At 36.8% G+C, this 25,589-nt stretch overlaps 1 protein-coding gene across 1 annotated transcript in view; it reads left to right on the top strand.

The window, feature by feature from the left end:
• LOC115419135 (copine-9-like) overlaps positions 1 to 25,589 on the top strand; it is a 399,664-nt gene that overhangs the window by 74,496 nt on the left and 299,579 nt on the right. The window contains exon 3 of the mRNA XM_030133771.1: positions 6,970 to 7,016. Coding sequence (XP_029989631.1) covers positions 6,970 to 7,016 — 47 coding nt within the window. The remainder of the gene's footprint in view (positions 1 to 6,969; positions 7,017 to 25,589) is intronic.

Raw genomic sequence — 25,589 nt, 5'->3', positions numbered from 1 at the left:
TGCCCTCTTTCCCAGAGAAAAGCATCCTACTAAACTATTCTTGTTCTAAATGTGGCTGACTGTGTTTACAGCGTCTGCCGGCTGAGTGCACTGGGCTTTCGGCGTGCCTTCATCTCAGTGGAAATGCCTGTGAGATTAGATTTCTGATTTCAGCTATCATCTTCTCCCAAGGCAGGTAGTGCTGACCAGGCAGAGCACCCCCTTCATGGGTTTGCCTTTGTATCGATAATCCATTGGACAAATCTGAAAAGGCCAAAACACCAGCGATCGACTGGTGCTTTGAAGTTTTCCACAGAAGCAGAGAATCTCATCTTTTCAAACAGCCCCTGCAAAAGTTCTGCATAATCCGGTTTATACATAAAAACCAGTCTTAGGAAGGTGTTCTACACAAACACAGATGGTGTAGAGCCAGATTTCCCTGAGGTAGTGTTTGAGCTTTTACGTACAGGTATCTTAGTCGCTGCCTTTAAAAACTCATTTGATTTTTACTCCTTGTCTCGAAGTGTCTTTCTGTCTGATAACTTTTCACTAAATCGTCCGATCTCCTTCATATTTAGTATTTAGGTGCAGCTTTGGAAACCCTTGGATGGGTTTTTTTGGCCAACGACCTTGACCTTCATTTTCAAGGTCAAATCGAGGTCAAAACACCAAATTTGTTTTTGGAAACAGTGTCAGTGATGAGGATGACTGCACCTTAGTGCCCCTAGTTCCTCTGGTCTGACTATCTCATGTGCTTTTATTGCATGTTTTTTATTGTATAGGCTAGCTATTTATTTTTGTGGCTATGTCATTTTGAGGTAGTTGTTGAGATTTTACATACAGGTATCTTAGTCGCTGCCTTTAAAAACTCTTTTGGTTTTTACTCCTTATTTCAAGGCGTCTTTCTGTCTCATACCTTTTCACGACATCGTCTCATCTCCTTCATATTTGGTATTTAGGTGCAGCTTTGAAAACCCTTGGATAGGTTTTTTTGGCCAACGACCTTGACCTTCATTTTCAAGGTCAAATCAAGGTCAAAACACCAATTTTTTTTTTCTGGAAACACTGTCAGTGGGATTACTTTGCACCATAACATCCGATTTCTTCCATGGTTAGTAATTAGTTCCAACTTGGGAAGCTCTTGGGTGAGTCTTTTTGGATGTCCATGTTGACCTTCATTTTCAAGGTCAAATCGGGGTCAAAACACCCAATTTGGTTTTTGGAAACAGTGTCAGTGATGACAATGACTGCACCTTAGTGACTCTAGTCCGACTACCTCGTGTGCTTTCAAAGTGTGTTTTGTATTGTATAGGCTAGCTATTTTTCTTTTTGGCTATGTCATTTTGAGGTAGTTGTTGAGTTTTTAAAAGAGGTATCTTCGTCACAACCAAATTCGAATCGCTGCCTTTAAAAACTCATTTGGTTTTTACTCCTTGTCTCGAGACGTCTTTCTGTCTCATAACTTTTCACCAAATCGTCTGATCTTCGTATTTGGTATTTAGGTGCAGTTTTGGAAACTCTTGGATAGGTTCTTTGGCCAATGACCTTGACTTTCACTTTCAAGGTCAAATCAAGGTCAAAACGCTAAAATTTGTTTTTTTTTTTTTTTTTATAAAAACACTGTCAAAGTGATTACTTTACACCATAACATCTGATTTCCTTCATGGTCACTATTTAGTTCCAACTTGGGTGAGTTTTTTGGATGTCCATGTTGACCTTCATTTTCAAGGTCAAATCAGGGTCAAAACACCAAATTTGGTTTTTGGAAACAGTGTCAGTGATGACGATGACTGCACCTTAGTGCCTCTAGTGCCTCTGGTCTGACTACCTCGTGTGCTTTTATTGTGTGTTTTGTATTGTAGAGGCTAGCGATTTATTTTTCTGGCTGTGTCATTTTCCTCTTTTTTTCTCCATTCTTTGTTGCTCTACCGTTCTATCCTAATTTGCACTATTGTACATATGTTTGTTCACTATGTCATTTGTATGTATGTACATGAGCAACGGAGTTCACAGAATTTCCGTCGGGATGAATAAAGTACCAACCCAACCATCAGGAAATGTTTGAAAATAAAGAATTCCATTAAAAAAAAAAGCTAAATATCACTCTAAATTCTTCAAAATATTGAGTATGAAATATAAAAAAACCTGAATGTATTCACACAACTCAAAAGAAACTTTCCACTATTACACGTCCCACTACCACTGACTATCTCCCATAAACAAAATGCTGTCTTTCTTCTGGCTGATTTACCCTCTCGTCTATTAGAACCGCTGTTATTAAAGACACTGTTATCTCACTCACTTCTACAATGCATTTGTCGCTGCATGAATAGGCACGAAATGACAGCTTAAGAAAACGCATTTGCTCTTTGATCCTGTGGGAGCTGACACCAGAAATAATTTGCAATGTGATGTGTCAAACTGCAGGCAGAGTGTGGGGTGGTGGTTCTACTCCCACTTTCTCCTCGGTCCAAGTGAATGTACGGTTTCTGCTTGTACCGATGTCGTGTTGTACGTCGTCCAGGCGTCCACGTCCTCAAAACCCAGTTTCACAGAGTGAGCGTGTAACGTTCACGGACAACACATATCACGCACCGTAAATGTTTCAGGAGTCCATCAGGATGGTGACGCTCAGGGAGTGTGTAGCATGTATGTACACACACACACACACACACACACACACACACACATATATATACACATAGTGGTCATAAATGCTTCACTTTCTCTTTCCACCAAATGGAATCGGTTAACCAACCGTCCCAAACCCTCAGCCTCTTTCTCTCCGTTTCAGTATTTATTAATTCAGATTGACCCTGTTTTGCTCTCCTCCTCCTGCTGAGAGAATTTAGGATGTCGAGGTTCCAGCGGTGGTCGGGTCGTTGTGGACGCAGAAACACGATGCTTCCCCTTCTGACTTTACCAGGCGCTGATTTGAAGTGAAATATACCAGAGGAGGAGAGGAGGAGGGAGGAGGAGAGACAGTAGGAGGAAGAGGATTTAGGTGGAGAAAAAGAGGCTTTAATTCATTTTAGACTGACAGGTAAATAAACGGAACAGAACTAAGCAGGATTAAGGAGTTGGCACGTTTTTACTGTCACAAAGGTTTAAATGGGGGAAAAAAAAAAACACCAGTTATAATAAATAAATAATACAATAAAATCACCTTTTACTTTAATCACTATTGAACACACACATACAGCTAAAACCGGCCCACAAAAGGAACCCATGGGATGAATGTGTGAAATGCAAAAGTTACACTGAAGATTTGAACAATCAAAGGTGTCAGAATCATTCTAGTTCAAGTTCCACATACAGACCAATTCAGTATGAGGTGGATCAGAACCAGTAAAATACTGTCACAAAAATATGTAAATAATAACAACTCCAAAATGTAACTTGTTTTAGTGTAAAAAAAAAAAAAAAAAAAAAGAAAGAAAAAAGGAAAATTATATGAAACTGTTTACAGACTACACTATAAAAATGCAAATGATGTGAACAAATAAGAACAACATGAAATGTGTTTTAGAAAAGTAAGTGCAGCTTTAACAATATTAAACCTGTTATTAAATGTTTTGTATTTGTAGATTCACTGTGATCTGTACGTTATCATGTAAATGTAAATGTGAAGCTGAGGCAGAACACTGTGAAAATCCCACTTTTACTTTGTTGCAAGAAAACAAAGAGAAAAAATTGGAGTCATTATTTAGAGGTTATTATGCTATTATTAGCTTAAATCCACTCAAAATGCAGTACATTGTGATATTTTATTCCAGAGTTATTTTTCATATATAATTTTAACTGTTGTCATTCTTATTGCCCCGCCCCTCGAAGGGGAGGCAAGGGCTATTGTTTTTGATTTGTTAACACTTTAGCAGTAAAACTATTGGTTGAATTCTGACCAAATTGGGTTTATAGATTGCCAGTGATCCCAGAATAGATGTGGTTACATTTTGGGAAAAGTAGGTCAAAGTTAAAAATTTTTATGAATTTTTAAAACTCTTTTTTTTCCCCCCATTGACTTATAATGTGTGACATCTGTCTATGCTGACATCAGCATATGCATAGACATGATGACATGAGCAGTCTGTGATTGTCAGAGCAGTGCAAAGTGAAAGTGTAACTCTCCAGGCCCACTCCACTGCTGTACCCACCCCCCCCCCCCCCGCCCCGGGAATGCTGGGTCCCATGAATTTGTCATGTTTACACCCCCCCCCCCCTTAATGGCAGCCCAAGCTGCAGGTACCAAACTAAATTTCCCATCATGCAGTGTGGTACTGCGCTTCCCGTCAACCGTCATGGGCATAGCAACGTGATTGTAAGTAGAACCAGTTGAGAACCGGTTCTCAGTAGCTCAATTCCTTGGAATCGTTTGCCTCCCTGCTTAACGATTCTGCTTATCGATTCCGCCTTCGTTGCGCATACGCGATGATGTCACACGTACGCTGCATGGTTTTGGTCAGAACGTAGCCAACATGGTGTTGAGGCAGAAATGGTCTAAACAGATGACACCAGGTCCAGTTGAACACTGTCAAAGCTTCCATGTCTTCAAAAGGGTGGAATCCCTCCAATATCCTCAAACATTTTTCCACAGCATGTGATTCATTTACAGGAATGTCACGGATTTGATACGCTACTTAGCGATGTTTGTGAATGTAGCGGCAGAGTGAACGCCGGGCCCAGTTCCGGTTCCGGTGTGGGCAACAAACGTCGTAACTCCTCAAATACAAGTTTCCAAAGGTAAGAAGGGAAAGGAAATGAGGTGCACAACAATGGGAGACAAGCCGAGCCGAGTTGAACCGGTTCCACGTAGTAGAAACGCAGCAATAGAGGAATTAGTAAAGAGTCTTGAGTTTCACTTTCACTGTAGCCCCCTCTCCTCACACCAAACCGGGTCTGGCGTCATCTGTTATTATTATTTGTACATACTGTATATTTTCTGTGCAGAGATGGAAATATAAAAAACAGTTAATGCAAACACACCTGTTTGTACTCTTTCAGCCAATGAGAATCGATAAGAGAATCGATAAGGAATCGGATCGATAAGCAATATCGATAATGGAATCGGAATCGTTAAATTCTTAATGATTCCCATCCCTAATTGTAAGGTTGTTGTATTCAGAATCACTAATATGTCCCAAAATATTGGTCCAATCAACTTGCTGAGATATTTAATGTAGAGATGAGACTATTCTTCAATTCCTCAACTGTAGGAACCAAACAGGACAGATTAAAACATGTACATTTGTCAGAACTGTGCAGACACACACACATGCTCTGAGACCTTCCAGTATTCTGATGTAGATCATCTCAGTGGATGGACGGCTGTGGTTCCAGACAAACATAACTGCAGAAACAGATCTCTGCCCATCTTTAAACCCACTAATGATCCTTCCAGTGTGGAGCAGGAGCAGTAGGAGGCTTTTAATGGAAATTCTGAGCTGCTTTTAACCTTGAGGAGGTCTGAGGAGTCCCTGAGTGTTTGGACAGCCCCTGTAACTGGTCCGTCAGCTCCAACAAAGCAGTCAGCCGCTGAAAGCTCCAGCGTCGTGTACATGTGTGAGTGTGTGTGTTCAAGCTGGAGACGCTCCTCTGCTGCTTCGAGCCTTTAAAGCTCTCTCCACAAAGTGCTTATCCTTGTTTGGTTTAATCTAGTCTTCATCTCTGGTGTTGAGATTTCAGTTTTGGGTTTTTTTTGTGCAGAGCTGTGGTTTTCACAGATGGAATCCAGAGTTTCAGTTGTTTCTGTGACAAAGTAGTTTTGTGCTAAACAATGAACTGTGTTTATGCTACATGAGTTTTTAGTTAAAATCATCATCATCTCTGCTCATCTGCACCTAAATGAAAACAAACCGCTTATGTAAAATTCATCAGTTGGTCAGAATGCAGCCTGTTTTTTTCTATCTTTTTGCTTTTTGTGTTGTTTTGTGCATGTCTGTCATATCAAATGCAAAAGAAGTGTTTGTTTTTCTGCATAAAAAATAATTGCCTTGTCCCTTTATAGCACCATATTTAATTATGTGCTCTGTAATTGTGTTCTTTTTATGATACCTTTTTCACAATCACCATCAAACTTGCCTCCAAATCTGTTTCCTTACTATGATGGTGTATTAGCGCCATAAAAGAAAATAAAAACGCTAGTCATTACAAGAATAAAATCCTTATATTTCGAGAATAAAGTCATTATATAATGAGAATGTCGTAGTTAAAAGAAACCCTCATTATTTAACGAGAATAAAGTTGTACTTTTATGAAATTAAAGTCGTAATATTTTGAAAATTTGACAGTTTCCAGTTCTACAGCAAACGTAACAAATGAAGCAGCAACTTTCACTTCTATTGGACTCCAAAAATCGCAGTAGAATCCTCTCAGTTTCTTCAGAAACGACAAACCCTCTCTGTTTAGTTCTCTGATGTAACCACCGATAGTCCTGCAGATGAACACTTTGTCAGTTTCTCCTCCACAAAAGAGGAAACTTGCTCCAAATCAGTTCAGTTCTTCCAAACCCAAATGTGTGCAAACTCGCTTCAAACTCCTTCGATTAATGCTAATGTGCTGATGGTGGGCAGGGCTAATAGACTCAGTATTTGGCCTTTGTGTATAAACCCCAAATGAAAGTAGAACCTCAGAAAATGTTCCGAGTTCTACATTATTCGATAAGTGGGTACGACTTTATTCTCATATTATGACTTTATTCTAGAAATATTACAACTTTATTCTCGTTAAATAATGAGTTTTTTTAACTATGACTTTATTCTCATTGTATTATGACTTTATTCTCGAAATATAACGACTTTATTCTCGTAGTGACAAGCGTTCTTCTTTTCTTACGTGGCCCTAATACGCTGTCGTACCTTACAACTCTGATTCAGAGTTTTCTTAATTCTTTTACATTATACTTTGAAGAGATGACGATATTTTGCTGTTCTAACCACGTCTTTTTGAAGAACTAAACTAACACATGCATGTTTTTCTCTGTTTTTTCTGCAGTGGTGGTGTTGTATGTTCAAGGCCTTGGCACTAAGGAGTGGAGAGAGGTAAGATCAAACACACACAGGTGGCAAACATACGGCCCGTGGGCCAGAACCGGCCCGCCAAAGGGTCCGATCCAGCAAAAATGACACTGAAGAACTCATTTTAGTCCAGGGTTCACATACAGACCAATATGACCTCAACAGCCTAAAAACTACCACATTTAGAACCCATGGACCCTCACGGGCCAATGCACTGGTAAAATAATAACATAATAACCCATAAATAATCAGAATTTCTCTTTGTTTTAGGTTAAAAGAGAGATTGGGGGTAGGAGTAGGAGTATATAAGTTTTTACTTCTTCCTACTCCTTTTCGAGCATGTTTAATTTTATTGATTTTATTTTTTTTTCCTCTTTTGTTTACTTATCAACCTTTTATGTATCATTACTGATATTTTGTGGGTTGGTTTTGTAGGGTTAACCCTAACCCTAACCCTAACTTGGTCTGTCCTCAGTGACATTTTCAGGCCTAACAAGTTGAATTACCTTTGAAAGGCAGGAACAGCTGCCATGGGTAAAGAATGAAATTGACATTGTGTCCAATGTGTTAATGCTGTAACCTGGGAATTTTGTGGAAAACAAAATGGATGCCCATTGTCCCCTCCCATGACCTTTGATTGGATTTAAATCCCACCGCTACTTCGCGCAAATAAGTTTTAACTTGGATTGCAGAATTTACCCCTGCTCACTCATGCATGAAAACCTGGGTCTGTAAATTTGGACAAATATCCACCAATCGACCACCTACAGACGTCCAGAAAAGAAAATTCCAAAAATTATCAAAAGCAGAACTGGGGGTAATTTTTCAAAATGTATAGTTTTTTTTTAATACACCCTGTATAAGTTCAGTCCATTTACCACCGTTCTATCAGCACGATTGGAACTTTTTCCTATCAAGCAGATGGTAAAATCTTTACGAATATTGATGATGATGATGATGATGATGATGATGATGATGAAATTCTTTATTCAGCCATCACATAATAACCAGTGTCAACAACAGCACTTCAAACAATACAAACATTACCAACAGGTTAATGACTGAAAAGGCACAAGCAGAAGCAAAATGCTTCTATTAATGCCTGTCCTACATAACAAATTCAGCTACCCAGCATCCAATATAGGAAAAAGAAAAAAAAACAAAAAAACAATGTATCCAAGCAAACAAGCGAAACATAAAAAGGTGAAAATAAACCAGAGAAATAGAAAACTTAACCACCAAATTAATGGCAATTTAATGTAGACTCAAAAATAAATAATTTACCTATTACTTGTTAGAGCTTAAAATTTGTATCCTTCAAAAATTGCCTTTCGTACCATTTTTTTTAAATATCAAAAATGGGCTACACATTCTTCAATCCATGCTGGCCTCATTCCATAGTTTAACTCCAACAACAGATATACATCTTCTTTTTGTCTCTTTTTTTAGCTTTTTGTACAACAAATTTACAAACATCTCGCAAATCATATTTACACTCATGTGTTAACAATAAATCATACATTCAGAACGCTCACCACAGACACGTCAGGGGTTAAAGGGTTAATTGCTTTTTTAGGTTTGATTGGGTGAGTATGTGTGGAATAAACACAGCAGTTTCATTTAAAGGTTTCACGCCATCAATCAGAAAACTGGCCAAAAGCTCTGAAACCGAGGTCGTTCCTGAAAATAAAGGCAAACCTTTAAATGCCATTTGTCATTGTGAGCCCATTTGGCAGTGGCCTGTACATGCAGCCATGTTAAAAATGGCTTTTGCCTTCCTCTTGTAAGGTCAGAGCGAGGCGGTCTAAGCAGGCGTGCAGCACAATGTCCTGTGACGGCCGCGCTGATCGCTGTTTTACGCCAAACAGAATGTAATAAAAACTGAGCCCTTGTGTGAAGCCTGAGCGGCCAAATATAGGAATTCATAAAGTGGAAAAAGCACAGGAGACACTGGCCCTGAAAAGCTGAGGCTGTGTAAATATATAGGAGCGTCTCAGCTCCTCTCCCAGGCTCCCGCTCTCGGTTCCTCGCAGTAATTTGTGCCATCAAAGACAATCAGTGGCACCTCAGCAGGGATCCACACACAACACACAGACCTCAGCAAGCCTCAATCAGACCCACAGGGAGAGGAGGCTTTCAGCAGAACCATATGTACTCGCACACAGGCTCGGGAAAGCGCCGGTCGATGCGTCCGTAGATACGTATGGATCAGTTTGCAGGTAAATGCTTCTGTGCACGTCACGGTAATCACACACATTTGAGGATGGAAAGTAACACCAACCAACCGACACTGCACTGGAACATCGACTGGTTTAAGATGAGAACATGTGTGTGAGGAGGCGAACGCAGGGCGCAATGGAGGAGCTTCACCCTCATATTACACTGGTCAACAACAAATTTATTGTTTAAGTTTTTTGAGCTGATTTAGGATAATTTTGGTGTGCTGAATCCAAAAATCACATTAATTTTGCTCAATCAGGTCAACTTTCTGAACTATGCAACATATTGGCTTTTTAACATTTTTGCTTACATTTATGGGCATTTTCACATCATATGATACAAAATTCTTTCATATTTCTTGCAATAAACAAGTTCTGAAGATTTTACTCTTGCCAATTTATGATTAATGTTTTTTTTTAATATTACAGGTGAATGAAATGGCTTCGACTAGAAGATCTTGCAAAAATAAGCCTGACGTATTCTGCTACATCTGCAGTGAATACACCATTGTACCTAACAGGAATCCTGTTAGAAAATGATTTTTTTTTTCTCTTAAAACCTATTTTGGGTAAGAACTATATAAAAAATCAACTGATAAAGTCACAAAAATGTAATCAATTTTGTGAGAAGATCAAATTTTTCAAAATCAAATTAGCAAAAAACCTGACCTGATTGAGAAAAACAGATGTCATTTTTGGATTTAGCGGTGCAAAATGGTCCTAATTCTGTTGAAAAAACCTAGACAACTTGCAAAAAAACATTTTTTTGTAACCCAGTGTTATCCTCACATATTATTAACACATTTTATCCTTGGGGTCAATGCCTCCAGGAAATGATTTACATAAAATTGTTGATCAAGTTTTTGTGTCAGGAGCTTTGTTTATTACCTGCGCCAAGGAGGGGCAAGACACTTCCCCCACCTCGTCTCCAGTGTCACTCACACTGGTGTATGAACGCATATGAATGAATGTTCGGTGGTGGTGGTGGTGGGAGGGGCTGCAGTCAGTCTTCTGTCAGGGCAGGACAGCTGTGGATACAAATGTAGTTTAACTCCACCAGAGGGAATGTGTGTGAGTGAATGAAGAATGGATCAATAACGTAAAGCACTTTGGGTGCCTTGAAAAGTGCAATACAAATCTAATCCATTATTATTATTATTATTATTATTACTAATGTAACTAATGCTGGCATGAACCGAAAGTTAAACTTTACATGCTTTCAGTCCGTCCATCCGTCTATCACTGTCCATCACTGTCCGTCCATCTATCTGAGAATAGACTAATTTGATGAAATTAGGACATAACTGCTGTAAAAAGTTGCCGTTTTCACTGTGAACCTTGAGGAATTATTATTATTATTATTATTATTATTATTATTGTATTTTTTTACCCATTCAGACAAAATAACTGCATATGTTTAAACCTCCAAATGAATTCTGGTCTACAGCCTTTGCTCAGTTACAGCTGTGTTTAGACTCAAATATGATACAAATGGTTTTATAGGGTTAAAATAGTGTTCATGTTCCTACAAAGGTGTCTTTTGGTCACCCAATCATATCATTTAATAGAGGCTATTGTACTATTACAGTTTATTGTAAAGTTTTTTGTTTTTGTTTGTTTGTTTTTTAATAATACAAATAATGGCAGAGGAAATCACTTTCCTTTAAGACTTAATTATTTCTTACTTGTTTTTTTTTTTTTTTTTTAACATATATTTATTGTTTTTCATTCATACAAAACCATCAAACACCGTGGACATCTTGAACATGGCAGAGAAGAAATAATATGAATAAAAAAATAAATATTTAAAATGGCTAAATAAATAAATAAATAAATACTTGAAATGAAAATAATAAAATAAACCTCAAAAAGATGTGCTGAGAGCATAGAATAGAAACAACAAATTAAACTACATAATAAATAAAACTTAGATACATAGTTAAAATAAAGCTGTACACATACGTTCCCACAGCAAATGAAATACTTTCCCGATTAGTCATTTATTCACTGCCCCTTTTAATATCATCATTCTTAATTAAATCTTAAACATCTTCCAAAATTCATACTTGTTTGTAATGCAAAAAAAGTTTCTTACCCATAAAAGTGACATCTGCTTTCACAGAAATGTCCTCTTTTCTGTCCATCCAGTTGTTTTCTATAAATATATACGCTGTGTATAATGATGTAATTTAGGCTGAAGATAATAATATGCAGCAATCACCACGCTCTGCAGTTAAATGTTTCACCCAGGCAATCAGGAAAACGGCGACGAAAAGAACATTCAGGCTGAAAATAACAGCTGCCTCAGTAAAAAAACAAACAAAAAAACCCCCAGACTGATCTGTCAGGATTCCAGAATAATTTATGTATTTATTCACATATTATTAATTTTTCTAATTAATAGTTTTCTATTCTGACATATCCTTAGTTATTATATTTTAATCTAATTTAAAGTCCCTACATTAGCCCTACATGTTTGTGTAAAATCTGTTTAATTTAACAGTGAAAATCTATTTAATACTACTGCTTGGAATATTTGGAAACAAACTCTGAAGTCTTGAATATTCTCTGAGAACAAAGTGATAAATTTGAGTTTTTACACTGCAAAAACCTAAACCTGACCAGGTGTATTTTTCTCATTTCTAGTCCAAATATCTCATCACACTTAAAATCAGACAGAATCACCTAAAGAGGAACTTTTCAGTGAGATAGAAGAAATGATTTATAGACAATAGATCTGGAAAAACTGATTTCAAGAAATCTGACCAAGATAATTTTCACTTGTTCCATTGGCAGATTTTTTTTTTTTTTTTTGCTTGAATTAAGCAAAAAAAATATAAATAAATAAAATGAAAATCTTGAATTAAGATTAAAAAAAAAAAAAAAAACAATCTTGAATTAAGCAAAAAAAAAAAAAAAAAACTTGAATCAAGCAAAACAAATTTTGAATTAAGAAAAAAAAAAATCTTGAATTAAGTAAAATAATTTTGAATTGAGTAAAAAAAATGTTGTCTTAAGAAAAAAATCTTAAATTAAGCAAAAAATCTTGAATTAAGAAAAAGATCTTGAATTAAGCAAAAAAAATTCTTAAATTCAGCAAAAAAGAAAATCTTGAATTAAGCAAAACAATTTTGAATTGAACAAAAAATATTGAATTAAGCAAAAGAAAAAATCTTGAATTAAGAAAAAAAAAATCTTGAATTAAGCAAAAAAAAAAAAATTGAATTAAGGAAAATAATTTTGAATTGAGCAAAAAAAAAAAAAAAATCTTGAATTAAGCACAAAAAAAAAAAAAAAATAAAAAAAAAATAAAAATCTTAAATTAAACAAAAAAATGAATCTTGAATTAAGCAAGAAAATCTGCCCGTGGAACAAGTGAAAATTATCTTGGTCAGATTTGTTGGAATCCGATTTTCCAGATCTATTGTCTATAAATCAGTTCTTCTGTCTCACTGTAAAGTTCCTCTTTAGGTGATTCTGTCTGATTTTAAGTGTGATGAGATATTTGGACTAGAAATGAGACAAATACACTTGGTCAGATTTAGATTTTTACAGTGTAGTCATGTTTAACACTTTATTCTTATAGATGTCCAACTCTCATCTGATTTCCTCTCCAGACCTGACCCTCTCCTTCCGTTATTTGACCTTAGACTTCATCATCGTAAACTCTTAAGTCACAGTTTGAAGCTGCTTTGTGTCCATTTACTTCAGACGTGCCACTTTGCTGCATATTTTTCAAAAATGACTCATAATAAGATGTTGAATCTTTATGTCACATCCAAAGGCAAACGTTTAAATTCCATCTCCTGCATAATTCATGTGGTAAATACAGTTTATTTCCAATCTTTAATCCCTCTTTGTACGTAATTATTTTTGTTCTTTAATCCTTAATGCGGTCTTTAAGGTCTCCTGTGTACACCCCAGAGTTTACTATTTGTAGCTTGACTGAAAATGACAAAATCTAAATTCCGTCGTCCTCATAGAGACACTTTACCTTTTTCAGTGTCAGAGTTTCTGGGATGTGTTGGCTTTGCTTGAAGCTATAAAGCAGTAATCCTGTCACAGATTTTAGAAATTGTGGAGGATAAACTCTCAATCCTCCATCAGAGCAAAAAACATCACAGTTGGAAAATATCATAAAATGCCTCTTGCCTCTGTGAGAAGATAAAAGTTTATCCGGTACCATCCTAAACTTTATTTTCCTCACTGCCTCGGAGCCTTTTCTCCTCTACCCGTTGATTTTCTTTTTTTCCCCGTTTTTTACTGTTGATTACAGCAAAATGGGGGTTTGTGGTTTGGATGTGAATCTGTTTTTTTTTTTTTTTTTTTTGCTTAATTCAAGGGGTTTATGCTTAATTTAAGATTTTTTTTTTTTTTTTGCTAAATTCAGATTTTTTTTGCTAAATTCAAGATTTTTTGATTAAGATTTTTTTTGCTTAATTCAAGATATTTTTTTAATTCAAGAAAAAAAAAATCTGCCAATGAAACAAGTGAAAATTATCCTGGTTAAAAAAAAAAAAGTGAAATAAGCCAAAAAATCTTAAATTACACAGAAAAATCTTAAAGGTCAGAAATAAACTGTATTTACCACACTTAAGTCAAGTTTTTTTTTTTTTTTTTTTCCTTAAAGATTTTTTGCTTAATTTAAGATTTTTTTTTTTTTTTTTTTTTTAGCTAAATTCAAGTTTTGTTTTTGTTTTTTTTTTTGTTTTTTTTGCTTAATTTAAGATTTTTTTTTTTTTTTTGGCTTAATTCAAAATTGTTTTGTGTAACTTAAGATATTTTTTTACTTCAAGATTTTTTTGCTTAATTCAAGATATTTATTTATTTATTTTTTGCTAAATTCATGATTTTTTTGTGTAATTCAACATATATTTTTTTATTCAAGCAAAAAAAAAAAAAAAAAAATCTGCCAGAGGAACAAGTGAAAATTATCTTGGTAAAAAAATCTTGAAATAAGCAAAAAAATCTTAACCTATGCAAAAAAAATCTTGAGTTAAGAAAAAAAATCTTGAATTAAGCAAAAAAAAAAAAAAAAAAAAAAAAATCTTAAACTATGCAAAAAAAATCTTGAATTAAGCAAAAAAAAAGAAACTTGAATTAAGCAAAAAAAAAAATCTTTATTTAAGGAAAAAAAACCCAACAACCTTGAATTAAGTGTGGTAAATAGTTTATCTCTGACCTTTAATCCATCTTTGTATGTAATTATTTTTGATAAAGACAAAAGTTTATCCGGTAGCATCCTAAACTTTATTTTCCTCCCTGCCTCGGAGCCTTTTCTCCTCTACCCGCTGATTTTCTTTTTTTTTTTTTTTCCGTTTTTTGCTGTTGATTTCAGCAAAACGGGGGCTCGTGGTTTGGATGTGAATCCGTTCTTTTCCGCTGCTCTTTATTTTTATAAATGGGCTCCGGCTGAACAGTAGAGGAGCTTTCTTTGGGCCTCGGTTGCCAGGTTGGAGTGAAGCCACAGTTGGAGACGGTCCATATGCTTCCAGGTCCCACTCAGCTGCCCACTTCCTCCTGTTACAGTGTCCTTGGACAGTAGCGTCGCTGTCTGTCAGCACACCAAAAGGAAACAAGCAGCCTCTGCAACACATGCATCGTCACCGACTTGTAGTGTGTGGGATGTACGAACACATTGGCAGATTTGGCTCCGGGTACTTTTTGATGCAATTAGCAGAAATCTAATTCTCACACTAATGTGAAGGAAAAAATAAGTCACAGCAATGCCAAAAAAAACAAACAACAAAAAAAAACAAAACGGTGTCTAGATTTTCAACGGAGAAAAAGCTTCTGTGCAGAAAACAAAAGGAGAAGTTGGTGAAAATGACTGATTCTGATGCTTTCTGTCATTTTATTTTAGTGTGGGACAGGAAGAACAGGATGACAGGATGTCCTATTTCACCAAAATACTTCATATGCTTATTTATTTATTTGCCCATCACAAAACAGCAAGAGAAAAATAAAAAAACAACAACATTCTAACAAGTAACAGGAGAGGATAGAAGCCAAAAAAGGCTTATGTGAATACCTCCACCAGAAATAAAAAATACACAGGGGAAAAGAAAAAGAAAAAAGACTTAAAAATATGATATAACTGAGATAATAAAGTAAAGTAAAAACAATAAAAATGCATCATTATCAAATACCAATCAAATAATATACAGCCTTACAAGTCATTTTCATACACTGTAAAAAAAAAAAAAAAAAAAAAAAAAGGTAATATTCAGGGAGCTGGGGTACCAAAAAAATACTGTTAAATAATGGAAAATAACCATCTCATAAAAATACGGTAATTTTCCATAATTAAAATATAGTTTTTTGCCCTAACTTTACATGAGATTTGGCTTTTTTTTTTTTTTTTTTTTCACTTTTTGATGTTTAACCCTTTCATGCACAAATTATGAAAACCTTAATCAACATTTTTTCCTGAGTGTTTTTATTGCTCTTTAGGCATGAAAAAGTAATGTGATTGAAAATTTTCCTCTGAAAAATACATAAATAAATAAATAAATTAATAATAAAAAAAGAAAAAAAAAAAAGTACATTAAAAAAAAAAATAATGAAAAAAACAAAAAAAAAATTCTTATGAACCTATTTTTCATGAAGTTGCAAAAATGTCCACTCAGCTAGACACCACACGTTTAATTTTTGACGCACAGAAATGTGTATTTACTGATAAATTGTGTGAAAACTATGGGGAGGGCTTGTGATTCTGGGGGTTTATGCTCAGGGGAGATCTACATAATGATACCAATTAATGTCAGAAAAGATATGTAGTGTCTTAAAACTTTAATAAAGGTATGTCTAAAAAAAACAACAACAACAACAACAACAACGAAAAGAACAACAAAATCCATGAATATACAAGAGAACAACTGTAGAATAGCTGTCCACTGTAGTGACCAGTATTCATGAAAGGGTTAATAAAGAATATTTACATGCATTAAAACAATCAAATTACCTACAAATATGGACGAACATTGTTATAAAACAAATAATAGGGCTTAAAATTGCACAAATACACATATTAACCCCACATTTCCACTAACACCACAACCCTGCTGAACCCCTGCACATAAAAAGAACACAGAATCAACAACATGCCCAATACCCACAGTGCAATGCGGCAAACACACCACAACATTATCTTTTAAAAACTGTCATAATACAAATAACCAACCATTTATATTTACAATATTGTACTGCTAATTTAAGAATATGTGAAGTGTTGTGGTTGAATGACATATACTTTTCAATGACACTTAGTTGTCCAATCCACTGATAAAAACTGTATTTGGACAGTTTATCAGTGCTTATACATGTTATACATTCACAAAAATACATTTATTCATCATTTTTGTTGTGAAACCTCCTATAATTACACAAGATATTTGTCAATTAACAAACAAGTCTTGTTAAACTTCCAGAACAAATACTTCTATAATTGTTAATTGTCAGTAATTTTATCTTGTTTTATTATTATTTTACAGTATTAAACTTTAAATTATTTAATCTCATGAAGAGAAAAGAAATATTTGTGAAATTCCGATACATTTGCAAATGTATTTTAACTTTATTTTTTCTGTAAAAAAATAAAAAATAAAAAATGGAAATTTCTGGTTATTCAGTTACAGTTTTTTCATATTATTTTCCATTTGACATGTAAAAATCAGTCTATTTTTGCAGTTTCATTGATATTTTCCTGTATATTAAAAATACAGTAAAAATCTGTAAAATAAACAGTAAAAATTCTGTTAAATTACAGATTTATTTATTTATTTATTTATTTATTTTTTTACAGTGTATGTTTTTTTAAAGAATGATAGAAAAGATGTTGATTGAAGTTCAGGTCGTAGATTGTTTGCTCTGTTTCTCTGTTTTCATGACAAAGGCTGAAGAATTTTGCATCTTGACGACTTCTGAAAGGGTGTTGTGTCTATATTTAACACTGTTGTGTGAGAATAGAAGTTGGAAAACCCTCAGAGCTGCCAGCGACTCCGAATAAACCGGATTATAGTTGTAACATTTCCTCCTTTTTTAGTCCTTAGTTTTTATTTGTACATGTTTTCTTTTGGTGCAGGTATATTTCCATCTTCCACTATGAGCCTTACTTTTTAGAAAAACAAAACAAAACAAACAAACAAACAGTGGTCCATTATGGTGGAGAGTTTGTCAGGTTTAGGGGGAAAATGCTTCTTTGAAGGATTAGAGCAATCTGGGTGGAGGTGGAGGTGGAGATGGGGGTGGGGGGGTAGCCAGAAACCCTCCTTCTGCAGCTTTCTCCCTTTTGTTTAAATAAAAAGAAAAAAAAAAAACTGCCTGTAAATGCTGTTATGCAAAACTGCAGCCAACTAAAGTAGGCTAAATTTCCATCTGCAGCGCTTTAACTGATGGGTCATGTTCTGTGAGTAAGTGGAGAAGAACCCTGAGGAACAGAAGACTGGATGGATTACACAGGATACATTTACTGAAAACTAAACGGACATTTGTCATTATAGGAGGCTGAAGAAACTAGTTCTGGACGTGTTGTACAAATGAACTTAGTGGAATGGCTCCTTAATTGTAAATATACTGATAAGCTTGTCCTGGGCTCTGCATGGACCTTTGTATTGAGTTTGGATGTTCTGTTTGTGTCTGCCTGGGTTCTCTTCAGGTTCTCCATCCATCAATCTGCACCTTAACTTTCTTAAACTTGTGTCTTTTTCATCACTAGGTCTCCTGTCATTTTTGTTTAATCTGTTAGATTTTTTTGTCTCGTACCCTTTTTTCACCCAGTAATTTTTGTCTTTCATGGTGTTTTCATCTCGGGTAAATTGCTTCCAGAGGACATTCTTCTTTTTCTTCTTCTTCTTCTTTAACCCTCTCAGACCCAGTGCTACTCTTCTGTCAGTTCCCACATGACCTTTTTCTTTATGTTTAAATCAGCGTCTGTCTTTGATCCCAGGTTCTCCATCCATCAGAGGCGATTTCTCACAGACTGCAAGTGAAGCTTGGCTTCCCCTAAAATTACTCAAATTAAATGGTTAAATATGTTCGGTTGTGTTGACATTTCACTGACTCCAAACGTGTTAGAACACGTTCATCTCACAGATGAGTTCGTTCAGAATCAGCTTTATCACAAATCAACAGACTCGATGTTGTTGACTTCTCATACACTGAACAAAAATATAAACGCACCACTTTTGTTTTTGCTCCCATTTGTCATGAGCTGAACTCAAAGATCTAAAACATTTTCTGTGTACACACAAGGTTTGTTTCTCTCAAATATTGTTCACAAATCTGTCTAAATTTGTGTTAGTGAACACTTCTTCTTTGCTGAGATAATCCATCCACCTCACAGGTGTGGCAGATCAAGATGCTGATTAGACAGCAGGATTTTTGCACAGGTGTGCCTTAGGCTGGCCACAATAAAAGGCCACTCCAAAATGTGCAGTTTTATCACACAGCACAATACCACAGATGTCACAAGTTTTGAGGGAATATGCAGTTGGCATGCTGACTTCAGGAATGTCCACCAGAGCTTTTGCCTGTGAATTGAATGTTCATTTCTCTACCATAAGCCATCTCCAAAGCTGTTTCAGAGAATTCATGAAGAAGACTGTGCGAGGAAAATGGTGGTCACACCAAATACTGACTGGTTTTCTGACCCCCCTGGACCACCCAATACAGTAAAACTGCACATTTTAGAGTGGCCTTTTATTGTGGCCAGCCTAAGTCACACCTGTGCAATAATCCTGCTGTCTAATCAGCATCTTGATCTGCCACACCTGTGAGGTGGATGGATTATCTCAGCAAAGGACAAAGGAGAAGTGCTCACTAACACAGATTTAGACAAATTTATGAACAATATTTGAGAGAAATAGGCCTTTTGTGAACATAGAAAAAGTTTTAGATCTTTGAGTTCAGCTCATGAAAAATGGGAGCAAAAACAAAAGTGGTGCGTTTATATTTTTGTTCAGTGTACATTGCCGTTGCGCTGTTTTCTCATTCGATCTCTGCTCAGTGCATTTGCCCGTAGATGCTCAGCGTCCATGCACTTCAATGGGACTGAGTGGAACAGTTTTTTTCATTGCCTCGAAACTGGACGGTAATTGGATAAATGCCACGATGTTGTCCCGCCCCCAGACGCTTGGCGTATTTGGGGGTGAATGGAGCTGTGGGCAGAGCTCGGCTGGGCTGGACGCTGAGCTTCCGTGTGCTGATTGGTGGATCGGTTGAAAGGTTTTTTATGTTTCGCTTGTTTGTGTGCTTGGATACATGTTTTTTTTTTTTTGTCTTTTTCCTATATTAGATGCTGGGTAGCTGAATTTGTTCTGTAGGACAGGCATTAATATAAGCATTTTGCTTCTGCCTGTGCCTTTTCAGTCATTAACCTGTTTGTAATGTTTGAAGTGTTGTTGTTGACACTGGTTGTATTATTATGTGATGACTGAATAAAGAATTTCATCATCATCATCATCATCATCATCATCATCAAAGGCTGAATCCCGTTTAATTGACAGCTAGTTTGAGATCTACTCCTTCACTTGACACAGTTCAGTTTAATACCGTCGCGCATTCTGCTGTGAAATCAGAGAAACCACTACGAAATTACTTGTTCCTTTCTTGCACTGTAAACAAAAATACACTCATTGTACTTCCTTGTTTCAATTTAACATAATTTCAATGTTTTCTTGTTTAGTTGGTACGATAAGGTCACTGACCATTTTCTTAAAAAGGAACAGAGGGACGAATTTATGTTTAAAAAAACTTGACTTTTTTTTTTGATGTAAGCCGACAATGAGCTTCCCCTGTCTGAAAGATGAGCAGCCGCCACTGCCGTCCATAGACCTGCACCTTAACTTTCTGTTGGTCAGTCTAAATCCTCTGTGGACCCGCCGACTCCTGCTGGTACCTGGGAAAACAATAACACTAACCCTTATGAGGACCACATGGTTCAGTAGAAGGATGGTTATTTTACCCATAAAGACCCAAACGTCCACCTTTAACCCTTAAAGGCCCAAATGTCCACCTTTAACCCTTACAGACCCAAACGTCCACCTTTAACCCTTAAAGACCCAAACGGCCACCTTTAACCCTTAAAGACCCAAACGGCCACCTTTAACCCTTAAAGACCCAAACGGCCACCTTTAACCCTTAAAGACCCAAACGTCCACCTTTAACCCTTATAGACCCAAACGTCCACCTTTAACCCTTAAAGACCCAAACGTCCACCTTTAACCCTTACCGACCCAAACGTCCACCTTTAACCCTTAAAGACCCAAACGTCCACCTTTAACCCTTAAAGACCCAAACGTCCACCTTTAACCCTTAAAAACCCAAACATCCACCTTTAACCCTTACAGACACAAACGGCCACCTTTAATCCATAAAGACCCAAACGTCCACCTTTAACCCTTAAAGGCCCAAATGTCCACCTTTAACCCTTAAACGCCCAAACGTCCACCTTTAACCCTTAAAGACCCAAACGTCCACCTTTAACCCTTACAGACCCAAACGTCCACCTTTAACCCTTAAAGACCCAAACGTCCACCTTTAACCCTTACAGACCCAAACGTCCACCTTTAACCCTTAAAGACCCAAACGTCCACCTTTAACCCTTACAGACCCAAACATCCACCTTTAACCCTTACAGACCCAAACGTCCACCTTTAACCCTTAAACACCCAAACGTCCACCTTTAACCCTTAAAGACCCAAACGTCCGCCTTTAACCCTTAAAGACCCAAACGTCCACCTTTAACCCTTAAAGACCCAAACATCCACCTTTAACCCATAAACACCCAAACGTCCACCTTTAACCCTTAAACACCCAAACGTCCACCTTTAACCCTTAAAGACTCCAACGTCCACCTTTAACCCTTAAAGACCCAAACGTCCACCTTTAACCCTTAAAGACCCAAACGTCCACCTTTAACCCTTACAGACCCAAACGTCCACCTTTAACCCATAAAGACCCAAACGTCCACCTTTAACCCTTAAACACCCAAACGTCCACCTTTAACCCTTAAAGACTCCAACGTCCACCTTTAACCCTTAAAGACTCCAACGTCCACCTTTAACCCTTAAAGACCCAAACGTCCACCTTTAACCCTTAAAGACCCAAACGTCCACCTTTAACCCTTAAAGACCCAAACGTCCACCTTTAACCCTTAAAGACCCAAACGTCCACCTTTAACCCTTAAAGACCCAAACGTCCACCTTTAACCCTTACAGACCCAAACGTCCACCTTTAACCCTTAAAGACCCAAACGTCCACCTTTAACCCTTAAACACCCAAACGTCCACCTTTAACCCTTAAAGACTCCAACGTCCACCTTTAACCCTTAAAGACCCAAACGTCCACCTTTAACCCTTAAAGACCCAAACGTCCACCTTTAACCCTTACAGACCCAAACGTCCACCTTTAACCCATAAAGACCCAAACGTCCACCTTTAACCCTTAAACACCCAAACGTCCACCTTTAACCCTTAAAGACTCCAACGTCCACCTTTAACCCTTAAAGACTCCAACGTCCACCTTTAACCCTTAAAGACCCAAACGTCCACCTTTAACCCTTAAAGACCCAAACGTCCACCTTTAACCCTTAAAGACCCAAACGTCCACCTTTAACCCTTAAAGACCCAAACGTCCACCTTTAACCCTTACAGACCCAAACGTCCACCTTTAACCCTTAAAGACCCAAACGTCCACCTTTAACCCTTAAAGACGAAGGGTTAAAGGTGGACGTTTGGGTCTTTATGGGTAAATTAACCATCCATCTGCTGAACCACGTGGTCCTCATAAGGGTTAGGGTTATTGTTATCCCAGGTACCAGCAGGCGTAGGCAGGTCCACAGGTCTATAGACGGAGAACCTGGGATCAAAGACAGACGCTGATTTAAATATAAAGAAAAAGGTCATTTGGGAACTGACACAAGAGTAGCACTGGGTCTGAGAGGGTTAAAGATGAAGAAGAAGAATGTCCACTGGAAGTAATTAACCCAAGATGAAAACATCATGAAAGACAAAAATTACTGGGAGAAAAAAATGAGATGAGACAAAAAAAAATCTAACAGATTAAACAAAAATGACAAGAGACCAAGTGATGAAAAAGACGCAACAAGATGAAAATGATGCAAAATTATGTAAATTTGGGTCCTGAAACACATTTATCTGGGATCTGGAGCTGAAAAACTGAGGGAACTTTGTACATAAAGACCCAAACATCTACTGATCTAAACTGTTTAATACCTGTTGATCCACTAATCCTATCAATCCATGTCAATAATTGCTGTAAAATACAGTTCTTCATCTTTTCATGGTCATCAGATATGACCTTATTTGGACGTTGAGAGGCTCCGTAGTTACCGTGGAAACACCGTCATCTTCTACAACATTGATTCACCAGTCAAACCCATGGAGTTGGATCAGTGACAGTGGATGGACACACTGGGTTTATGTTCAGTTAACGACAGATTGGACTGAAAAAGACACTTTGTCTTCAGTTTTTCTGTTTCTGATTTAATAACCCTCAACTTTAATCTGAGCTTCAATGAACATCTACATGAGCAGTGAATTAAATGAAGGAAAATATCTGAGTTTTGCTGAAAAAAAAAAAACCAAAACGCAGAGGGTAATATTATAATGAATGGTGACAAAAGCCTTAATAACTTTGACTCCACCTTCACCTGTTCTCTCTTTCCATCTGTCTGTCTGTCTCTCTCTCTCCCTCAGCTCATTTCTGACTCCCACTCTAACACGTTTTCTCTCTCTCTCTCTCTGTCCCTCTCTCTCTCTCTCTTTCTTTCTTTCTGTCTGTCTCTCTCTGTTTCTCTCTCTCTTTCTGTCTTTCTGTCTCTTTCTCAGCTCATTTCTGACTCCCACCCTAATCTGTAGTCTCTCTCTCTGTCTGTCTGTCTGTCTGTCTCTCTTTCTCTTTCTCTCTCTTTGTCTGTCTCTTTCTCTCTCTCTTTCTCTGTCTGTCTGTCTCTTTCTCTCTCTCTTTCTCTGTCTGTCTGTCTGTCTGTCTCTCTCTCTCAGCTCATTTCTGACTCCCACCCTAACCCATTCTCTCTCTCTCTCCCCCTCCCTCTCTCTCTCTCTTTCTCCATTTGCTCATTTCTGACTCCCTCCCTAACCCATTCTCTCTCTCTCTCTCCCTCTCTCTCTCTCTCTCTCTCCATTTGCTCATTTCTGACTCCCAACCTAACCCCCCCCCCCCCCCTCCCCGTTAGTTCATTGGTGAATTGGGTGAATAACAATAATCCTGATGATCCGTTTCCAGTTTGGGCTGACAGGTTGACGCGTCACATGGGTTTGTGGATACTTTTACCTTTGGGACAGACTCGTGCAGTGTCTCTGTCCTCCTTTTTTTCTTCATGTGCTGTACCATCTCATCCACTCAGAACCTTCATTACCCATGTGACCCCCTCCCATACACAGAAAAACTGCCCTGATTGCCTCAAAGCTTCTTGGCCTTTTTCCTGCGTGTGCTGTGATTCTACTTTGCCTGGAACCCCGGAGCTTCGTTTTACTCATCAGCCACAGAGGAAAATCAGTAGATGCTCCTCCACATGATGCTGAGTTGCATCATGTCCAATCAAACGTGATGCAACTCCGCAGTGTGTAAGACAGTAGGACACGATGAGGACAAACGGCATTTAAAGACATGCAAAGTGATCAACCTGAAATGGAGATGATCGGTCAGTCGCATTAATTGATCTCCTATTTTTAATCTCTGTATTAATGATGGTAGTTTCTGACATATAAACACCAAATGGGTGCTTCTATGAAACTGGGTTTATTTTAGTATCTCTCACTTTTCCTGCTTTTTAGACCCAATAATAAAAGGTAAATGTAGACATATGTCCCCCCAGGATGGACCTAAGGATGACCTCAGATAAATGCAAAAAAAATATCCTCTTACTCTGAGCCATCCCATAATTAATGGATTTATAATCAAATATTGGGTCCAAAAATAGGACCCAAATATGGACATTAAATCTCCCTAGATGTCAGTGCATTAGATGTGAAAACATGTGTAAATGCTCTTCTATAGACTCTAAATAAAGACACTGTGTTAAATGTGTCGATCCTAGTGGTTTTCCTAATCCACACACGTGGGTTTTTCATCAATCTCAGTCTCTTTCCAGGTTTGGTGTGGAACTCATCGTGTCCACTAGTGTTACATGCGGAACCTGAACATTTAAACACTAATAAACTGCAAATGATTTTGCAACAGCAGCCTTTTTTTTTTTTTTTTTTTTTAAACTCTGCCTTCAATATTTACTACGATTCCCAAAATGTACCTGTGAGAGAATAAAGAGATATTAAAAAATAGTAGTGTGTAATTTTCGTGTCCTTTTGACTGTGTTACATGCAGATTTTTGTATTAAATATAATGTAAAATAATATAAAAATGTGTTTTGTCTGAAAAATAGTTTCTCTTTTATCTCAGTAAATATCTATTTTTAAATAGACCCAAAGTGTTTCCAAACCTGCTTCATAACATTTGTCTACATCTGGTTGAATTTTTAGCCCCTCAGTCCTGTTTCATAGAAGCATCCGTACAAATGTTTTTTTCTTTATTTTTTTAAGAAACCATTAGATTCAGGTTTGGGTCTGAATAACTGATTTCACACCAGTATATAATATACGACCCAGTGGTGGCTGCTCCAGACCCATTTAACACCTACAGCTGCTTTCTTCTACCTACAGCAGAAGCAGACGTATACCTTCTAAATATAACCTTCAAATAATACATTTGGAAACCATCGTGTCCACTGGTGTTACATGCGTAATCTGATCATTTAAACACATATTAGTTTTGAGTGATTTTGCAACAGTGGTCATTTTTGTCAGACACTCTGCCTTGGATGATTAGTTCAATTCCCACAATGTACCTGTGAGAGAATAAAGAGATATTAAAAAAAAAATAAAAAAAATAGTACACCGCAAAAATCCAAATCTTACCAAGTGTATTTTTCTCATTTCTCCTCCAAATATCTCATCACACTTAAAATAAGACATAATCACCTAAAGAGGAACTTTTCAGTGAGATGTAAGAACTGATTTATAGACAATAGATCAAGTGAAAATTATCTTAGCAAAATTTCTTGAAATAAGATTTTCAAGATCTCTACAAAAAGTTCTCTCCCAAATTGTGAAACATTTTTGTATATCACTTGGTAGTAATGTGTTGACTCTTTGAAAGAGATTATTGATGTATAATATTTTACAAGATCATGGATTTTGAATAGTTTTGACTGAATAAACAGATAATGAGTGTGTTGTAATGATCCAACCTTGTGAATGATCCGACTTTGGTTCAAGACATTTTCTAATCACAGGAAATCCGTTTTATCTCAGCATATCTTCATGACTTTAGCAGACGA

Source organism: Sphaeramia orbicularis, chromosome 5, assembly GCF_902148855.1.
Source record: "Sphaeramia orbicularis chromosome 5, fSphaOr1.1, whole genome shotgun sequence".
Lineage (NCBI taxonomy): Eukaryota > Metazoa > Chordata > Actinopteri > Kurtiformes > Apogonidae > Sphaeramia > Sphaeramia orbicularis.
This window is presented reverse-complemented; position numbering and strand designations above follow the sequence as displayed.